The 22,134-nt window shown below is 38.2% G+C and overlaps 2 protein-coding genes across 14 annotated transcripts in view; one reads left to right on the top strand and one right to left on the bottom strand.

The window, feature by feature from the left end:
- LOC131679398 (dual specificity calcium/calmodulin-dependent 3',5'-cyclic nucleotide phosphodiesterase 1-like) overlaps positions 1-22,134 on the top strand; it is a 796,874-nt gene that overhangs the window by 545,180 nt on the left and 229,560 nt on the right. The window lies entirely within an intron of this gene.
- LOC131679400 (maltase 2-like) overlaps positions 1-22,134 on the bottom strand; it is a 35,142-nt gene that overhangs the window by 12,786 nt on the left and 222 nt on the right. The window contains exons 1-3 of one of the 2 annotated variants that reach the window (XM_058960129.1): positions 21,737-22,022; positions 5,075-5,807; positions 4,734-5,021 (exon numbers count right to left, since the gene is read on the bottom strand). In XM_058960129.1, coding sequence (XP_058816112.1) covers positions 4,734-5,021; positions 5,075-5,623 — 837 coding nt within the window. In that variant the 5' untranslated portion in view covers positions 5,624-5,807; positions 21,737-22,022. Of the gene's footprint in view, positions 1-4,733; positions 5,022-5,074; positions 5,808-21,736; positions 22,023-22,134 lie in introns of those variants that run through there. The other variant, XM_058960130.1, reaches the window with a different exon arrangement.

Raw genomic sequence — 22,134 nt, 5'->3', positions numbered from 1 at the left:
TTCCGAAACTTTTTCGGAACTGCCTTTTTCGAATTATCCAAATGGATCCGACTTATTATAAGTCTCCCTAAGTTATTCCAAGTACCCTCTATGAAGTAATGGCGTATGCGGCGTAACATGTATATAAATAATAAAACAAATGTTTGTAGTTACCAGGACAGTGGAAAATATTGATGGCGACAGGAAAACGTAGTTTTCTCCTACAAAACTCCATGAGCCTAGTAGATCACCCCAAATCGTTTCACCCAAAGCACATGCAATCCAACTCAATCTCAACAACAATCTCAAAGCAACATCCAAGCCAACTCAATCTCTGGACCTGTTCCACAAATAAGTGCTCCGGCTTATTACACCTGTTTACCGAGAACTTTGCATGCTCCCAGCATTGTCAAAATTTAGGAACAAATCTAATAAGCGACTGTCAAAAGCCGAGTCACGCAAGAATTCTATAATTCCGGTACGGATCGTATGTTTTATCGCACGTTGTTAAATGATTATTCGCTCTTTTCGAAGTTGTTCCGAATCTTTCAAAGTGTATCCCAGTAATTTCAAAGACTTCCAAGGCTTCTTAAGTCTGTCCGAATGTTTTCGAAACATTCCAAGTATACCCAGTCTTGCCGATGCTTACCGAGTTTTCACGAGTCTTTCTCAGTCTTTCCGATAATTTTCGAATCTTTCCGAATTATTAAAGCCATTAAAGATCTTTTCAACACTTTCTGAATATTCTGGCGAAATTCTATGCTTCTGAATCATTCCGAGTCTATCCCGGACTTTTCGAATATTTTCGAACCTTCTGGATTGTTTGTTGTTTTTCAAGTGATTCTTAGAATTGTAGCATCATTTAGTTTTTACCGTGTTAATCCGAGTTCTTCTGTTTCCTTTCGAATTCTGTCTTTCTGAATCCTTTCGAATTCTGTTTTCTGAATTGTATTGTCGAGTTGTTCCGAACTTTGACATGTTTATTCAAATCTTTCTGAGTCTTCCCAACTCTTCGCGAGTTAATCAAAATTGCTCCGAAACTTTCCAAATCTTTCCTCTTGCTAAATCTTTTCCATTGTTTCGGAATCGTTCTGAAACCTTCCAAGTTTTTCAAGAAATTTCAATTATTATCCGAGTTATTCTGATTTTTTTTCTAATTTACCCTGCTCTTCTCGAGTATCCAATGATTTTCGAGTTATTTCGAATCTCCTCGAGTTTTCCCGACTCATCCTAATTTCTCCGAATTTTAAATTTCTCTGATTTTCCGTAGTCTTTTAAAGTAATATTATGTCTTTCAGAGTCTCTCCTTTCGCCCTTCCTTCGCATTCTTTCGGATTCCTTCCGATTTTTTTCAGGTACTTTCAGATTTTAGCAATTCTTTTCAGTTTGCTTCAATTTTCTCAGATTCTTTAATATTTTTTTCAGATTCTTCCAGATTCTTTAAGATTAATTAAAATTCCTCACACCCTTGCAGATTATTTCATAATCCTTCAGATTCGTTCAATTATTTCAACTTTCAGTTACTTTCACATTATTTTAGATTTTTTCAGATTCCTTCGGTTTCGTCCAGATATTTACAGATTCTTCAAGATATTGTAAGATCCTTGGCGTTTCTTTCAGATTCTTTTCTATTTTTTCTGTTATTTTTTAATTATTAAATCAAATTCTTTTAAATTCTTTTACATTCATTCAAGTTTTTGTTCAGACTTTTACAGATCCTTTCACATTCTGTTTCATAATTTTTCGTTCTGAGACATTCAAACTTTCTCAGTTTTTTCTCAAATTGGTTCTGATTTCTCTATCTTCTTTTACATATATTTAGATTTTTTTTTTGATTTTTCAGCTTTCTTTACGCTCTTGGATTATTTTTAATTTTTTTAGCATCTTTCAAAAAAATTTAAATAATTTGGAATTCATCTAAATTATTTCCAATTTTTGCTGATTATTTCAAGTTTCAGTTTTTTTTTCAAATTTATTCCTATAATTTCTATTTATATCCTATCGAATTCTTTCAAAATGTTTCAGGTGTTTTAGGATGCTTTAATTATGTATGAAATTGTTTAGATTCTGCTTCTATTATATTAACTTTCTTTTATATTTGCTCAATTTCTTTCAGTTCCTTTCAAATTTCTTGCAATTTTGCCATGTCCATTTCGATTCTCCACGATTATTTTTAATTTTAGTTTCAGATAAAAGAATTCATCAGATCGTTTCAGTTACTTCGAATGTATCCAAGGCTTTTCGACAATTCCGAGTTATTCAGGCTAGACTATATGGCCTATATGAATCTATGAGTCTTGCCAAGGCATTCCGTATCACTAAGGGCCGATTACTTCACCCTCGCTTAGCGCTAAAGCCAGGTTTAAACGTACTGGTGAACCAGGTTTAAAAGTTAAGCAAGGGTGAAAAAATCGACCCTAAGAGTATATCCAATTTCTTCTTTACAAAGCAAACACCATTCCGAATCACTCTGAGCCTTTCCAAATTTTTCGGAAATATTTCGAGACATTCGGAGTCTTGACGAGGATCTCGGATTCTTACCAATTGAAACATACCGAGTCTATAGTCCTTTCTTTCCTCAAACTCTTGAGTCTTTTCGAAGTTTTCCGAGCTATTCTTTATCTTTCTGAGTAATTCCGAGTCCACCCAAATCTTTTCAAATCTTCCTGAAACCCTACAAGCCTTTCCATGTCTTACCGATATTTTTCTAGTATCTGCCAGTTATCGTGAATCTTATCGAAACTTACCGAGTTTTTACGGGTATTTTCTAGTCTTTCCAAACGCTCAAGGTTTCTAATCTTGCCGATTCATTCCAAATATATCTATTCTTTCCGTCAATACCTGAGTCTTTCTAGGCTATTCTGAGTTTTTCGGACTTATCCCAGCAATTCCGAACATTTTCGTGTCGTCCCGTATCAGAGTATGTCGGTGGTATTCCGATGCTTTTCCAATATGTCCGAGTCTTTTGGATCGCTGCGTTTCGAATTGTTACGTGTTATACCGAATACATACGAGGCTTTTCGAGAATTCCGAGTTTTTCTGTTTTAAGGACTTCACGAATTTTTCGAGTTTATTAAAGTCCTATTAACACTAGCAGAATCGTTCCGAGCTTTGCTTAGTCATCTCAAGTCTTCACGAATTTATTCTACATTTTACAGAATATTTCGAACCTTTCCAATATTCGACGTATTCCGAATAACTCGATTATTCCCAAGCTATTGCGAATAGTATCGAAACTTACAGTGTCTTTACAGATATTTTCCAGTCTTTCAGAATACTTCCGAATCTATCCAAATTTTTTCCGTGAATTTTCGAGTGTTTCCACTTTTTTGTGCTACTCCAACTTTCCCGGAGTTATTTCAACCATTTTCAAATTTTTCTGAATCGTTCTTAATCTTTCTGAGTATTTCCGAGTTTATCCAAGACTTTCTGAAGATTTTCGAGTATTGTGGCCGAATCTCCGATAATTTTCCCAGTTCTTTCAAATCGTTCCAAATCATTCACTGTTTGCCAATCCAAACTATTTAGCTTGTTATATCTTTACGATTATTTTTAAGTATTTCAGTGTTCTTTTTCAAAGTATGCCAGTGTTATCTTTCAGAATCTTTCCACATTCCCTCTTCTTTCGGAATTGTTTCAAAATTTTTTCCGAATCTTTAGAAAAATTTTAGTATATTCGATGCGTATCCGAATCTTTCCAGGTATTCTGAGTTTTCCTGAGCTTTGAAGAATTTCCAAAACCTTCCAATTATTCAAAATCTTCCAGAATTCTTTAGATTCTTTCAGATTTACTCAGATTCAGATTCTTTCATAATCTTTCAAATTATTTAAGATATTTTTAGATTCTTTCAGATGCTTCCAATTAACTATTAGATGCAGTTTTTATTCTTTAATGTTCTGTTGAACGCTTTTAGTTTATATGCAGTTTATTCAGTAATTTTGTCAGGGAATATGAAATTCTTCCGAGTTCTTCCAGTTTTTTCGGATTTCTTTAAATTCTTTTTTAAATTTTCAGATGCCTAAGAATGTGCAAAAGTGCTCATATTCCTACGGATTCTATTACATTCTTTGACGTACTTTCACCATGATTTACTTTTTTAACATTTATCTCTATTCTCCTGCTTTGTTCACCCTTTTTCAGTTTTTCCATTTTCTTTCCGATTCATCCAGATTTTTTCAGATTCATTAGGTTTTCAAGCTTTTTCACCTTTCTTAAATTAGTTCTGAATTTTGCGTTTCGACTTCGTCTCATCAGAATCCGACACTAACTTAGTGACAGGACAAAGCTACTTCCGATTGGTATTAGCTTATAAAAACGGAGACAAAACTTGTGTTCCTGTACAAACCCCTAGTGAAGCGTGATGTACCATAAGAAAAAAAAACTTTATTTTAAGCTAGTGAAATCGAAACATTGTTAGCCAATGCAAGATGCATTATGCTATGTTTCCCCCTAAAAAGAACTGTCACTAAGTTAGTGCCGGTTTCTGATGAGACGAAGCCGTAACGTAAATTCCATAAATAATTGAGTTATAGGTTTTGTACTCAATGCGCGCAAATGCGGTTTTACCCAATTTTCTCCTTAGTGGAGAAAAATCAGATTTTCCCACAAATTTTTCTCCATGGGAAATATATCATAGTGGAGTTTCTTAAAGACTTTCACAAATTTAGCTAAATTGTTTTAATTCGGTTACACAAGATGATTAGTTTGAAATATCTATATCTCATGGTATGAAAGTAACTGCATTCTAACTCACCATATCCTTCGTGTAGTAATGATGAGTAAATCCATACGACAGCGGATCCCGATCCGTTCCCGTCTCCGGTTCATCCCGGAAGTCTTCCACCTCATACAGATGATTGACGGCATCAATCCGAAATCCGGCCACACCTTTGGCCAACCAGTAGCGCATTACATCATTCATCCGCTCCACCACCGCCGGATTGCGGAAGTTCAAGTCCGGTTGCTCTTTGGTAAATTGATGCAAATAATATTGACCCCGCCCCGGGTGAAACGTCCACGCTGAGCCGTAGAAAACTGATTGCTAAAATTGATGCATCAGATAAATCTAATTAACATCGTCGGCACTTGGATTACCCAGTTATTCGGTGGAGCTGGTTCACCTCCATCCTCACTTTCCTTGCCGTCGTGCCACACGTAGAAATTCTCGTACAGCGGATCCCGGGCAGCGGACCGTTGGAACCATTCGCACTGGTCACTGCTGTGATTGGGCACAAAATCGAGCACTATCTTAATCCCCAATCGATTCGCTTCCGCCACCATCGCTTCGAAATCTGCCATCGTGCCGTACTCCGGTTGAATCCGGGTATAATCGGCAATGTCGTACCCAAAGTCAACCATCGGAGATAGAAAGATGGGCGATAGCCAAGTCGCCCCGATGCCAGCATCCGCCAGGTGCGATAGCTTTGCCGTGATTCCCCGCAGATCCCCAATGCCGTCGCCGTCGCTGTCCATGAACGACCGGGGGTAGATCTGATAGAACACCGTATCCTGCCACCAGTCCCGGACGACGTCCGAGCTAGAGCCACCGTGAAAAACGGTTGATAATATTGCAAACAGCAGGATTATCCGGCTTCGAACCGTCCGGTGTCGGTGCATCAGTAGCGGCGGTGGATAATTTTTCATTCCGTTTTCTCGATTGATTACGAGAACGTTGCTTTAAGTGAAATGCAAATATTTTTTTTCTCTTCCCATCAATTGTGTAAACGTATATTTTGCACTGAGCCGGCAGTCTCAATTTCACAGTGTGGTCGATGTTCGTGGATTAGCGTTTTGTTGGAGTTTGCGGAGCACTAGTTTTGCGATGACACTGCAAGTATGTAATGCGTTTAAATCGTTATTACAGGATTATTTGTTTCGCCTCGTTTTAAGACTAAACCTAAAGTACTTGTACTAGGGAAAAAGCCCGAAAGAAAAGAAATCTGTCTTCTATCAATTAATTTACAAGCCCAGTTTCGAGCCTCATGTAGACATTTTTCAATGTGGATTGGTACTGCTCCGGTTTGGCAGTTCAGAAAGTAAGGTGGTCTCTTAGGCCACGCGTATCATGTGCGATCCAGGAAGGATTATCAGTGGTCAGCAGGGGCTTAGCCAAGGGAGGGTTTTGAGGGCTAAAACCGCCTCCAAACCAACATTAATGGATTGAAGAAAAAAATTTATTAATTCTGACTAATTTAGTTGAATTGTCTAATATTAATTATCTCATCAATTCTCAATGAATTGATTAAGCATGACGGAGACTTTTGCAAAATAGTGGGAATGGGGTCTCGTAAACGGGATCCAATCGTTGCCAAATCATATCAGTATCATATAAAAAACCTGCATGAGAAAAAATTTAAATCTCCAAAAGAAACTGATTCCGGCGTACTGAAACTAATCATAACCATGAGATTTCCAAATGACTGAACAACCGTTTAAACTCCCCTGTTGAAACTAAAACTTAAAATGGTTAATAACTAAAATAACACTTTCGGAAAGTAGAAGGAAAATTATGAAAAAATGGCGTTTCAGTTTGTCTCTAGCAGGCCAGGAACGATTTTTATGAGCATTTGATGTTTGTTATATTATCAATGAAAATATTATTTGAGGTAAAGATTACATCATTTCAAAACCGTCAACTTTATAGATTTAGCATCTTCGAAAAAATTTACAACGTTAAGCAGTGCATATTCTAATAAAAAAAAATCGCATTATATCCTGCTTGCGGTAGTCATGGAGAATTTGTTTTTCAAACATATTTAGTTCGAGACTTGATACAATTAGTAAAATTTTCGAGAGTTTTATTCTAATATTACTGCCTGTATACAATAAATCTCTTCTGTTGTTTATAAACAATGAAATTCAGGTCTTTTTGGTGGTATCCAACGGGTAAAATAAATCGAAATGGTGAATCAAACGAGAACAATTATGTTCCCCCCAGAGGCAGGATTGACGATGATGTGCATTGGGCCGGACTCACATAGGTTGCGGGTTCGAGTCCTGCCTGTGGGAACATTTTTTTCGTATAGCTGCTTCCATTTAACTCACCATTTAGATCTGTTTTCTCGTCGGATACCACCAAAAAGTCTTAAATAAGCTATTGACACTTGCGCCAAAACCAAAAAAATGAATTAATTGTTTAGTGTGAACGACGGGTTTACTCCCGTAATATCTCTGTTAACTGGGCAAGAGACCAAAAATCGACAGTCTCCATTAGCTCTGTCACCCACCGAAGTACAATGGGTAATGAACTAAAAGCAAACATCAGACGATTATAAAAACCCAGGGCTTGGTATCCAGAGAGAAACTTAAATAGATCAAATGTGTTGGGTAGCAGCGGCGATTGTATGTGATCTCGTTTTCGAAGCAGTGGTACGGTCACTGTATAGCCAATGCGATAATCATGTGTTCTTTCTGGGACTTCATAATAGTCCAGGGATAGCATGTGGGTTTGTGCCTTTGGCCGGTGCATACCAAATGAAATGATGATCCGTAATTCACAAAGATCACATGAATAATACTCAGCGCGCTGAATGGTAAGCATGTGATATTTGAGTTTGCAATTCCAGTAAGTGCCCTGACTAGAATACTGCAATTGTGCTGGGAAAAATGCAACAAATTCTTTGATATTTTCAGACTCATATCCTGCAAAAAAGTCTTTGTTTATCCAACTTATCGACAGTGGTAGAACTGGCTCTGGACCAACGAAGTCAGTTGCAGCGCCGGCTCTATCCAATTCGTCCACCCATGCATTTCCAGTAATAACGGAATGACCCATAGAAGGAAGATAGCGTTTGAAATGCTAAGTTCTTCGATTTGAGTTCGACATGCGATTACTAATTTCGATCTCGAAACTGCCGGACTAAGTTCTTTCAGGGCAGCCTGGCTGTCAGAGCAAAACTAGATTCTTTTACCGCGAATTCCCTGTTGAAGTCTTTAGGTCAGACAGCCATTCCAATGCCCAGTAACTTATTTAATCTACTAGTCTCCTTGAGCCGAGACATTTGTGCAGAGGCTTTTTCAACCACTTCGCTCAGAGAATCGAAGGACATTGCGAGTCAACTTAAACACCTCCGACCCGTCCCTGCGTCTGCGATTCCAAGCTCTTCCACATAACCTTTTGAGTCGAGCAAGTTCGATATTCCACATACAGAACTCGAAGCGGACAAGCCTCTTGGTATGCTGCTACTATGAGTGAGCTTGTTTTATCCACGATCTCATGCAAGTCACTTGGAGATTCTATAGTCGGAAGATACCCATGAAACCTAGTCGCCAAGCCCTCTTCGTGGAGGTCCCAGTTCGTAGATTTGAGATTACGATATGTGACGATATCTAGCGAAACGTTTAAATGATCAAAGACGATGTACTTATGATCAGATAACGACGGTTCGAACTCTTTCGGTACGAGCCAGTTTGCCAACTCATGCGTGATACTGTCAGAGCAGAGAGTTATATCCAACACCTCTTCTCTGCCAGCTCGTGCAATTGTTGGGCTGATTTCCGTTTAATTCCACTACGACATATAGTGGAATTAATCGGAAAATATCTGTCTTAAGAGGGTTAATAATAATAAACCGCTCAGAAAACTTTGTTTTTTGTACCTTTTATCTGCCAAGTGATACGAAATTTTAAAAAATGTTTGAAGTTACTATTAAACCCTCAAAAGGCAAGGGGTCTCAGAGGCCCGGCAAGTTACAGTTCTCTAGTTTCGTTATCGGGCTTTCGATTCTCTCACTGATAAAACAACATAAAAGAGGTTTTTGTTATCATAGGGTCTTACGAACGATGCTTCTTGAAGTCACAATTTTAGCTTGCCTTTTTGAGGGTTAAACCACTTTTATACTGATTGCTTCTTTATGATGCAACTATATTAAAAAGATTTCCTTTTACTTTAGGAAAGATTTAAAAGATCACTTGGAAACTATGTGTTGGAAGTTATTTCCGAAGATGAGCTAATTTCAGCGATTTTTTGGCAGAGTATTCCGTAATAAACCGTCTGTTCACAAAACTGTCATGCACTAATTTGTACTTTTTTTAATTCAATTCGTATATTTAACACAGCTCATAACGGAAGGCTAACGGAGCCATGGATCTTTGATTGGTTTACAATATTTAAAATATGTAAATTAAAAACAAATGTTATTGATAATCTTTTGGATATCGAGAGCGCAACTATCTATTGCAGCGGATACCTTCTTTCGCGACGGGGAAACGTTCGTCTGCTCGCCTACTGCGTCATGGGGATCATTCAATTCTCTCGTGTTTTTCATGTCAAGGTCATCATCTAAAAGCTGGCTTGGTACCCGCCATCAGATGTTCTTCCCTGCTTCTTATACTTATGGGTGATCGGTGTAAATCCGTCGTCATTGTAATTAACTTCCTCGCCAATATAGCATTCAGTTGCTTTTAGAGTGTTGGATGGTTCCTTTGCGGTAGTCATTATGGCCTGGATAGCTACCACAAATTTGGCCACCGTTTGTGGTTTAGGTATTGGTATTGAAAACTCTGCTTTGGGCTGGTTTTCCGTTGATGAGTTGGCAATCGGTTGAGATGCATTCTACTCTGCATCTGTCTCGTAATGTTGTCCATGACGCGCTGTCTGTTTATTATACTTATTGCACGTGGGAGTTTGCCCCTCGTGGGTGCATAGTGTAGTTTGATTAATAGTAGTTACGTGAGTCTTGAGTTTTTTAGTCAAGCTGGCGAGAATTTCGATTCACATTCTCATCACAGGAACACTGTTAGGAATACCCGGGAAAAAGTTTTTCCAAGTATCAAGTGCAACGGATCCTACTTCTCCGTATTGCGGCATACATTTTGCAATTAGCTCAGAAGGGATACGCAGTGATAGGTCATACAGCCTTACCTCTATATAGCCAATGTCAATATACACTGGAATCTCTATTCCAACGTTGTCACTTTCAAGCACGTGTTTTAGTTGTTTTACAAAAGAAATCGTTCAGAATGCACTAAGGTGTTAAGTGAGATCAATACTGCATTGTGGAGATGATGATACTGAAGGTACGATAAGGCAGCCCTAAGTTTGCGCCGCTAAAACAACAAAAACGATCCATAAAAAAGTTGTCCATGTTCCATAAAACAAAACTGAAAATCCATAAAACAGTGTGAATGATCCATAAAAAGGGGTGATTTGATCCATAGATTATGCAAAATTGAACCATAAAATGGTCGCAAAAGAGCAATAAAATAGTAATAAAAAAGCAATTAAAATCAACCAATGCCCCATAAAAATATTGGAAATGTTTCATAAAATGATACATTTTGCGCCATAAATTAACTGACATTGATCCATAGAATATTAACAATGTACATTAAAACACGTCGATACGTTCCATAATATCGACAAAAATGTTCCACGGTATTACAAAAAGGAGCAATAAAATGTCAGAAAAAGTTCCATAAATTTGATAAAAATGTTTCCTAAATAATTTTTCTTAGTCCATAGAAGATGTACAAATGAACATTAGAAATGATTCATATATCGAACGTTAAATTATGGTTCATGGATATTTACAAAACGATCCATAGGAAAAGAAAATGTAAAACGATCCATTAATATGTGCTTATGCACCAGAAAAATTAAATTTAATGAATTCATGCGAAATTTTTGCTATTCGAACTAATAATAAAGTTTATTACATTTGGTTGTAATGTCAAAGTACAACAAACAATGCATACATTATAGTTAAACTTCAGCTTCCGTATCCCACTAGTCAGCTAACTGACCTTAGCTAACCTGAAATCATTATGGCAACTCTTTAAACGTCAGGGTATTTATGATATTAGAGCGCTGAGAGTTATTAGACCACTGATACAGGCTGGCATGAGTCGCAAATACTATCTGAATAACTATATGAAGCGAAAACGGACACTTTATCCATGAAAACTGACTAATGTGGCTACGCCACATCGCTTTCTAGTGCACTGTCCGACTTCGCTGCCGCTCAGTCGGCTTTTAACTAGCTATGGCCCCTATGTTTAAGTAAACCGGGCAAACGAGAGGACCACAGGTTTGCTTGTAATTCCAACTACGGGTTAATCAATGCCTCGTCCAACGGAACCTCAGCGGCTTTGCGCCGCTTCGGATCCTTGGCCTCGGATATGCGGCCAAGCCGCATCACACAAGCTCCCAGTATAAGCTCACTTGTTAAAACACTGTCACTGTTATGAGAATTATTAAGCACAACTTATTTTTTCAGTTTACCATAAAATTTCGCATGAATTCATTCAATTTATTTTTTCTAGTGCACATTTTCTTTTCTTATGGATCGTTTTGTAAATATCCAAGAACCATAATTTAACGTTCGATATACGAATCATTTCTAATGTTCATTTGTACATCTTCTATGGACCAAGAAAAATTATTTAGCAAACATTTTCATCAAATTTATGCAACTTTTTCTGACATTTTATTGCTCCATTTTGTAATACCGTGGAACATTTTTGTCGATATTATGGAACATATTGACGTGTTTTAATATACATTGTTAATATTCTATGGATCAATGTCAGTTAATTTATGGCGCAAAATGTATCATTTTATGGAACATTTCCAATATTTTTATGGGGCATTGGTTGATTTTAATTGCTCTTTTATTACTATTTTAGTGCTCTTTTGCGACCATTTTATGGTTCAATTTTACATAATCTATGGATCAAATCACCCTTTTTTATGGATCATTCAAACTGTTTTATGGATTTTCAGTTTTGTTTTATGGAACATGGACAACTTTTTTATGGATCGTTTTACAATTCTTTATGGATTATTTTAAATATTTTATATGCAAAAGTACATTTTCCCGTACGATAACTTCCACAGGCCTAACCTGCATTTTCACCTTAAAAAGGTATTCCCCTACATGAAAACTCGCTCGTATTGATCAAAATTAAAAGTCAACGACCGCGGCGTTATACTTTGTCATACAGCGTCCCCCAACCCCTAAAAGTAGGGTAAAGTGCCTATTTTCACCATACTAAGGAGGGTGCCTCACTGATTCATTAATTACTCGGTCTACAAACAATGGAATGCATACTAATTGGCATCAACAGCTTTGCTTCGTTGTATAGAACCAAGATAATAACACACATGCGCTAAAAATAGTGAAATTCTCGTGTTTGAGCTCAACGAAAACACGAATCGAGTGCCCCTATTGTTGCACTACCATTTGACTCAATGCGTTGAACAAAGATGGCAGACACTGCTCTAACCAACGGCTTCAAATGGGTAGGGTGATAATAGAAACATAGCAATATTTGGCTCATCACCCTATGTCTCTTCTATATTACTCTGAACTAGAAGTATACGGCTATGATATGAATCAGCAGCGAACGGACACTAATACGTTGAATGTGTACATGAAATGCGAATCTTTCCGGACTCACTTTGCTAGATACAAGCGTGTATGCGTGAAAAATCATACCGAATCACAGGAACTACAATGAGCGGGTAATAAAAGCGAAAGACGGCCTAGACTCGAATTGTGGCGACTTACTTATGTATGCGTGTGATCATCGCATTAGGTTCAGATCAATGTTCAAAATATAGATAGATTGAGCGTTGCGTTGTGACGATGATGTTGGCGGATTGCATACTGCATCATGTTTCACTGCTGATTATCGAATACTTAGCAAATGGTAAGTATGAGTTCATACCAATCCTACCCATGCTAAAAACTCAATAAGATAATAGCCAGCAATGACGGCCGGCTCCATCTCCCTCGTTCACTGCGAAGGAAAGAAGAATAGAGTACAGGAGAAGCGTTGGTGCGTTAACGGAAGGACAATAACCCATCAGACTCTTCCATAGGTGTCGTGGAGTTGGAGTTGTTGGTCTTCTAATACACGATTACTCTTGTTTAGCTTTTGAGTTTCTTTTAAACTCTAGACAGCTGGCAACCGAGAGTAATATGTTTTCTAAACATAGGCAATTTAAACTCAAAACAGTCGTGGGAATATTGCCTAGTGGAGCTAATCTTATCTGCGTAATTGACCGGATCACTATTTTTTGTAACAGTAGTTCGACAAATTTCTTTAATTCAACTCTACTATATATTTTTTGGGTTGGAAACCACCAAATGATAAACACGTAATATGGACGTATTTCCTATTTTTCACATCAGATTACGCGTATATGGCGATAATAACAACCATAGAATTGAAATATTAGGTACTGATAAACTAACGCACCGCTTGTTAGCAACGGAACTTGAAAATAGATTCTTAAACACAGACGTGTTGAACCTATTGTCCCGTGAATATCGATACTAGTCAGATTAAAGTCGTATTGGGACTGATCTCCGAGCAACTATTTATTTTTACGGTACTGTTTACACGCCCAGATCCGTTCGCACTCACTCATTCTGCTACTATCAACAGAAGGCTTATAGCACCTAGTCATCAATAGACTTAAACTCATGTGGAGGTGTGAGGTAGGAGACTTATGAGAACTATGTTATCTCACCGTTAGACGATCCACGAATTTCGGTAGATCGAGCTAGAGAAATAATTAGATGCTCGAGAACTGTTCATGGAACCGGATGCTCGGATCGGGATAACAAGATTTCAATGTATGAGTGTGAGGTGTCATATTGATGAACAAAAAAATTCAGCATCGTTCGGCAATGCACTCACTCGACTACGGTTCGCGCGGATAGACGCACGGATGGAGATAGCTCGTGTCGTTTTCAAACTTCAAAATTGATTTTAGCGTTGTCATACACATCAACGCATTTTGGGTTGTTGGACAAAATGAATCTTTTCGCTTGGGCCAATTTGTAGGACGTTATCAGCATTGAATGCCTGAGATGGTCGAACTGGATAAAGACGACTTCCGTAAGCCGAAGCATAATCTTCATCATCAAAAAATGTTCCACATCACGAATTATCGTTTTTTTTTCATGAAAATGTCGAAAGTCAATTTGCACATTATAAAGCCCGAAGTACCTTGCATTTGATCCCCAGACACTGTTCACACGAGAAAAGTAACTGCTTTAGTCGATCGCTTCACGCTGGCTCGGGAAGAAGCAAGAAGCATACTGAGTATTGGGACCGTTGTCGTTGGAAACAGATTGTGAAGCTATTGATTGTTGAAATCGAAGTATTACCAGTAGACTCATCTTGCCAAAAAAAATCATTCCGTAGCTATAACGAGCAAAAAATTAAATTGTCTTGCGCGTAACTACGTTTACTTACAAAAGCACCATATCATTGCTTTTACCAACAGTGAGATACGTGTACACTAATGAGTGACTGTCCAAAGTAACAATATACCCCGAAGCGGGTAAAATGTTCTGTTAACTATTCTAAATATCCCATAAAACTATTCGTTAAGTGGAACAATTGCTGAAGATGAATATGTCAAGGTTTACATCGCAGAATTTATCACCACGCAATTACACCATCTACGCCATTCGGTACTGACTATGTTCAGAAGAACGTTTTTTCAAGGGGTTTCAAATTATTGCGACACTTTGGATTGATACATAAATCGGCTATAGTTAACGAAATTAATGAAATCATTAGTTCAGAATATGTATTGATTTCAGCTTACATATTTTGGTTAATCTTTAGAATGAGTTTGAGTCGAAAAATCGAAGACGGCATATCTAGAAGACTGGCAACTCTGTCCTGAATCTGGAGACAGTAACAGCCACGCCACTTGCGGGTAAAGGTACTTGGTATGCACACACACATATACATTTTTACATTAACCTTCCTACCTTCCTCCAATAGAGGCGCTGTAACCTCTGTAGCTTCTCGTTTGTATGGGGGAAGGAAAGATTTATCAGTCTTCTTAATATGTAGTCTTCAGTAAAATGCTCGATTGACGCCTTCCATCAGAGCCTGTATAGTCGTTTCCGGTCCGTTTGTCTCAGTGTTTTTTTTTCACTTACTCATCATTTTCCCTCACCAGCTCTCGAGTTTTATCATGGCCCAATCGGTTTCGATCGAACGCAGCTCAGGACAGATTGACCCCAAAACAATGGTTTATGATCGATTTTGTAATTGTTTTGTTTGATCACGAATGGTTCACTACATTTACCATGCTCTATGATATATAGAAGCGAATTTTGACAGCTTCTTCCGCTTTTTCTGCTGCGAAACTTCAAGTTTTTTGGTCAAGTCCCGCGTCGAAATGTTCGAAATCCGCTTGAAATGAGCTCTGTCGTTTTTTTACGCAGTTTCTGCATTGCGTTTATCTCTTGACTTGTGGTCCGCTGACATCGATTCCTGGAGCCTTTGAAGGACTTTTGGAACAGTCGAATGCTGTATATCCATCACATTTCCCAAAACGCGATGCGAAAACGCAAGGTTTTGCATGTCGGTGAACAAAATCACTTCGCGAACGGTTTGCTGATTTTCTTCCATCTCAACCGGAATCACATTGAAAATTGCAACACTTAGCGGATGTAAACAACACAACTGGGTAAAATATGGTTTGTTTCAGTCAAGTACAAAAATGCTACGCAAATTTGAAAGTATCGCAAAAATTAGCGCTCACCTTTTATAGCATCCCAGCATATATAGACCACGACACAATTGAAGTAGGACTACATGATCTGGCACCGCGTACCAATGCTGGCATTATTAAATGTCAAAATGTGGAGCAGTGGATACCATCAAGGGCAATATTTGGAGAAACTTGTTCCCAAGACTTCTCAATGGTGTTTGCGTGGTGAGAATGTGTCCGACAAAACCTGCTACCCCATGGAAAACTTTTCGCTAAATAAATTCAATCTACTTCGACCTAGACTGGCACACGGTTATCTTATTCCACACCACAAACGGTATCTACGAACAATCAATGGCTGCAGACAGTGCAGTAACAAATATTAGTTAAACGACGATCGCACTTAGTACCACTGCCACTACCAATAGCACCAATAGCGAAGTAACAACAATTACACCAAGGGCATCGAAACCAACAGTTGGTACCATCAATAAAAAAGCAAATATAGGTGGAAATGGATTTACAACAGTGACCCGTAAAAATGAGGAAAAAAATGGGAACATCCGACCGTGAACAGCAAGACAGCCGCACCGATGACGATACGGACATGAACGATAACGCGAGAGAATGCAGACCGTATGAGTCCCAAGTTGCGACGGAAATCGTAGCTTCTTCACCGCAAAATAAACGATTATCAACACGCAGCAGCAAACTGCCTCAATAAGGACCTGACATACAAGCATACAAGGATCCACGGCTCAGTTATGCTAACGTATTGAGCTGTGTTAAATAAATTTTAAAAAATAAGGAAAATCGCAGAACGGACAACACATTCAAATCCCCTCCGCGTTCGCATTTCATTATACTTTATTATACATGGTAATTCTTATACTCAATTTTGAAGCGCTTTGGATTTTCTAGCAGTGTGCATTATAAAATAAAATGTATTGTAAAAATTTGGATATCGTAGAAAAATCAACATCAACCGCAAATTAAAGATTTTTTCTCCATTAAAAACAACTGTTTAAAGCCATATTTGCGCGTGAATAGTACAAAACCTATAACTAAATTAGTTATGGAATTTGCGTTTCGACTACGTCTCTTCAGAATTTGACACTAACTTAAATGAGATAATGTTATACCAAACGTAATTGATCACAACCATTTAACTAACCGCATCTGATAATTAACTTAAAATAATAATGCTGCTGTGTATTGAACCAACTTTTAAAAACCTATTTTAATCCACCTAGCGGTGCAATTGTGCCTTTCTCAATCATGAATCACGAGAATGTGTGCGTTGTTTATATTCATTAAAAACTTTTAAATGCATATATTACATTTTATTACTATACATCACATGACAACTATATACAGGAAAATAAATCATTATTCGAGTTCTAAAATTTTGAAAAAGAAAAAATAGCCACGGTAATATTGAACTGAAAAAAAAACCTGTTTTAATCCACCTAGCGGTGCAATTGTGCCTTTCTCATTTCTCTAAACTATGGCACGGAGGCTTTTCATGTTCAACATAATTGTGGAAATGTCCATTACATTCTTAGTACACTTTGCACTTATACACAATGGCATGCCAGCCACGAACTTGATGAGCTACGTGTCGACGGTGAAACACTTGAAACAAAACAATATCATACTCCATTAGCCTAATCAGCATTAGATCAATGTTATCTGCTTGCTAACTCATTTTGTCATGCGGGGCTGGGTATGTGAAGAGGGCGAAAGTCCCATGAACGAACGACTCCCCAGCTTAAATTGGTATGCTTTGTGCTACCCATGATCGCTTAGTTGTCCCGTTTTCTATGGGATATGCTATCATTATGGGACTGATATGCGATCATGGGCAGTGTGATACAGTGGTGTTTTAAAGATGATGGGGTTGAAAGGGAGGGGTATGAGGACTGGATGGGATGGTGGTCTGAGGGGTGATTTAAGGAGATTTTTAAAGGAGGAGCGCGAACAGTAGAGGGGGGGGGTGTAACCCCTCTCCGTAAACCATCAACTACGCCCCTGTTAAAATCCAGAAACCCTAAACGAGTCGAAAAAAAAATTTTTGGCCGGGATTAGGTTGACGTTTTTCAGAGTGATTGCATAACCTTTCTATATGAGAAAGGCAAAAATGTGCAAAATCCAAAAACGTGAATCTTCGTCAAATTTTTTTCGTGTTTGCATCAAATCTCGACGTTTTATGCACCTTGAATACATTTAGCATCAAAAATAAAAATTCTATTTTTAATTTTTCCTATAGTTTTTATGCGAAATTCCTGTGTGGCCGCACTCTGAAACCCGTAATTCCGGAACCAGAATTCCGATCGATCCAAAATTCAATAGCAGCCGATGGGAAGGTTGCACCTTTCATTTGAGACTAAGTTTGGGCAAATCGGTCCAGCCATCTCTGAGAAAAATGAGTGACATTATTTGACACATACGCACATACATACACACACACACATACACACACACATACACACACATACACACACACATACACACACATACATACATACACACACACATACAGACTTTTTCCGATCTCGACGAACTGAGTCGAATGGGATATGACACTCGGCCCTCCGGGCCGGGATTAGGTTGACGTTTTTCAGAGTGATTGCATAACCTTTCTATATGAGAAAGGCAAAAATGTGCAAAATCCAAAAACGTGAATCTTCGTCAAATTTTTTTCGTGTTTGCATCAAATCTCGACGTTTTATGCACCTTGAATACATTTAGCATCAAAAATAAAAATTCTATTTTTAATTTTTCCTATAGTTTTTATGCGAAATTCCTGTGTGGCCGCACTCTGAAACCCGTAATTCCGGAACCAGAATTCCGATCGATCCAAAATTCAATAGCAGCCGATGGGAAGGTTGCACCTTTCATTTGAGACTAAGTTTGGGCAAATCGGTCCAGCCATCTCTGAGAAAAATGAGTGACATTATTTGACACATACGCACATACATACACACACACATACACACACACATACACACACACATACACACACATACACACACACATACATACATACACACACACATACAGACTTTTTCCGATCTCGACGAACTGAGTCGAATGGGATATGACACTCGGCCCTCCGGGCCGGGATTAGGTTGACGTTTTTCAGAGTGATTGCATAACCTTTCTATATGAGAAAGGCAAAAAAGGTGCAAAATCGGCAAAGTCCCAAAAAGTCGATTTTCATAAAAAAAAATTTTTCGAGATAACATAAAATCTCGACGTTTCATGCATTTTAAAGATGTTTGGCATCAAAAATACAAATTCGATTTCTGAAAATCATTTTGAAAAAAATTTTGAGTTCCGGCTTATATGGGAATTTCATGTGTGACCGGACCGTTCAGTCTATATTTCCGGAACCATACAAGCGATCCGTGCGAATTTTACAGACATCTGTGGGGATAATATAGCTATCATTTGGGACTAAGTTTGTGAAAATCGGCCCAACCATTTCCGAGAAACTGATATGAGTTTGCTAGTTATGAAAGATGGCCGCTTTTCCCGGGCACTTCCGGAACCGTCTATGGTGGTCAATGTAGTCAACGAAAGTTTGGTTGGCCGTCGGTGACCTAGAACAGCAAATTTAAGTTGTTTGAGAGACATTTTAGCGAAATTTTTACCTTTTTTGCTTTCATCGGAGTATCGGTTTGAATCACAATTTGCTATGTGATCGCACGCCACAACCTGTAACTCCGGAACCGGAAGTCGGATCGGGATGAAATTAAATAGCCATTTACGGGGACGCAATACCTTTCATTTGAGGTCAAGTTTAGTCGAATCGGTCTAGCCATCTCCGAGAAACCGATGTGACTGTTACTCTGAATTTGGATACTTCCGCCGGGGCTTCCGGAACCGATGATGGTGGCCAATGTGGCCAAATAGACTTTGAATGGATGTTAGTGACCTAATACTACAAATCGAAGCGGTTGTGGTCATATTTTGGAAAAAAATTCACCTTTATACATTCATTGCAGAATTTCTTAAAATCGACGTTTTCTGCGTGATCGTACTCATCACCCTGTAATTCCGGAACCGGAAGTCGGATCCATTAGAAATTCAATAGCAGCCTATGGGAACGTTGCACCTTTCATTTGGGACTAAGTTTGTAAAAATCGGTTCATCCATCTCTGAGAAAAGTGAGTGAGATTGTGTTCGCGTACACACACACAGACGCACATACACACACACATACATACACACACAGACATTTGCCGAACTCGACGAACTGAATCGAATGGTATATGTCACTCGGCCCTCCGGGCCTCCGTTAAAAAGTCGGTTTTCAGAGCAATTGCAATACCTTTCTATTGAGAAAGGCAAAAACACATTTCTGATTACAATCTGTTTTAACCCTAGAACGTTGCACTTACGTTTTCCACCCTAGAACGTTGCACTGGTGTACAAATGTACCCCACGCGTTTGATCGCAACTTTCACAGGTAAAAATGCAAACAAAAGAAATGTATAATACATCATTTTTTTCGTTTTTTCATTGCGAAAACAGATGTGTGAGTGAAAGTACGGAATTTATTGAATCAATGATACATAAATTAGTTTATACAAAAAAAAATGAAAAAATTGACTTTTTTCACAAAAATTACTATAACTTTGCGAATTTTCTACTGATTTGAAAAAAATTAAATGGTTCTATAAGTTGAAAGAATGGTCTAGAAACAGTATAAAATGGAATTTCGAAATTTTTGAAAAAGTGAAATTATTAAAAAGAGTGAAAGTTTAAAAAACCGGTTTTGGAAAATGCCACAAAGGGGGGGGGGGTGAATTGAAATGAAAAAATATTTCTGATCAGTAATACATTTGTAACAGGCAACGTTACTGTTACAGCAGATACTATGCACAAATTATACTTGCGAGTCATTATTTTGAAAAACTATTAAAAATAAACAATAAAACAATAAAAATCAGCAAAAATAAGAACGATTTTTTTCTACTTCAAAATTAAATTAAATTAATAAAATAAATGATTGAAAACGATTATATAATGCTAATTGTTACTTACGTAGTAAAACAACCAGTATTTAAACTGGTATTGTCACGAATCACATTTCCACTGACAGCAGGAAACCTAACGAAACACTAACGGTAACCGTACACTGGGGTATAAATGTACCCCACGCCAACTTTGACACTAGCTTCCACGACGGTTATTAGCAAACTGGCTATACCACCTTTTCCTACTCTTACTAGGATCTCTAAATTGAATTATGTTTAGGGTCCCAGGTCAGTAAATGCCGAATTCTCGTCTTCACACGGCTCCAAAGAAGGCGTGGGGTATATTTTACCCCAGTGCAACGTTCTAGGGTTAAATTTAAATTATCAAAATGTTAAATTATGCGGAAACATCCGGAAATGTTGGCAGCACTACACTACAATATGCTAGCTATCAATATAATAGTCAAAAGCAACCAATCTTGCTCAATTCAGAAAATCCAAGCGATTTTAAAATGTTGCTATTTTTACTAACTTGAGTCTCATTGTAATACAGTAGGGCCAAATGTATCTTCAATCTCTTTCCACGCTTCTCTTTTCCACTGACAACTACTCTACTGGGTAGACAAATGTATTCCCACAGAACACCTTGAAATTGTAAGCATTCGGTGTGGTATAGAAAATCAACTTTTGCATTTGTAAGGGGATAGATACCGAATTATTCCCAGGGAAAGTTATTATCTTTTTTTCGATCATATTAAGCCATAAAAACATCAATAGCACCATTACATTATTCTAGCCAGGAGCACTGCCTCGGGTTTTGGTTGTCAGCAGACTGTAGATAGGTATGATTTATTCGTTTTCTTTAATGTTAACAGGCGATTGTACGTGTGTCGCATTGTACCCCAACCTTCATCCAGATAGAACTTCTGGGTAGGATTGGATTTAATTCAAGAGATAATCATTCCGTAAAAACCTTCCTCAACCATCGCACCATTGTTCAACTCAAATAGTTCCTATCGGAAATCCCCTCACGTAAACCCATGGGAATCGTTTACAAATCAGAAGAAAATAAATTGAATTTGAGACCGGAACCGTTCGTCCTAAATAGCTTCCGTGCTTTCGTTTCCATCGTTCTGATATCAGCAGCGCTGCCCCAATGTTGCACCAAACTGCTGTGGAAAATAGGTAGCACTTGAACCAGGCGAGGACTGCTGTTTGCACACAGCATCATCCTAACATCATTTCTATTCCAAGTGGCCGAGATGCTTGTACAGAATGCGAAAAAAAATCTCTCTCATCACTTACCGGATTAAAGCAGCCCAGATTAAGCAGACTGTGCGCTATCAGTCAGTTAGTACTTGTAATAAGCTTCTTCTGCACGAAGTATTACACAACGCCATCGAACAATCTTTTAGCTTCGGTACTTATAATCCACCGTGTCCTAATATCAAGCGCGAGTAAGGAATCTGCAGAAAATCACCAGCAAACGCACAAAAAAGAGCACTATTCTTAGTTTTGAAACAAACTGACAAGAGAACACTTTCCATAGAGATAAATAAAATGACACAGCAAACGGTCTCTCTCTCGTCGAAGCGTCGAAGCGAAGCCGTCTATTACGACACCGCCATCCAGTAACAGCAGCTGATGCAGACGACACGAAATTCACTGCAAAAGCGGAGAAATGGTGGTGCGCATGTGCGCAG

Source organism: Topomyia yanbarensis, chromosome 2, assembly GCF_030247195.1.
Source record: "Topomyia yanbarensis strain Yona2022 chromosome 2, ASM3024719v1, whole genome shotgun sequence".
Classification (NCBI taxonomy): domain Eukaryota; kingdom Metazoa; phylum Arthropoda; class Insecta; order Diptera; family Culicidae; genus Topomyia; species Topomyia yanbarensis.
This window is presented reverse-complemented; position numbering and strand designations above follow the sequence as displayed.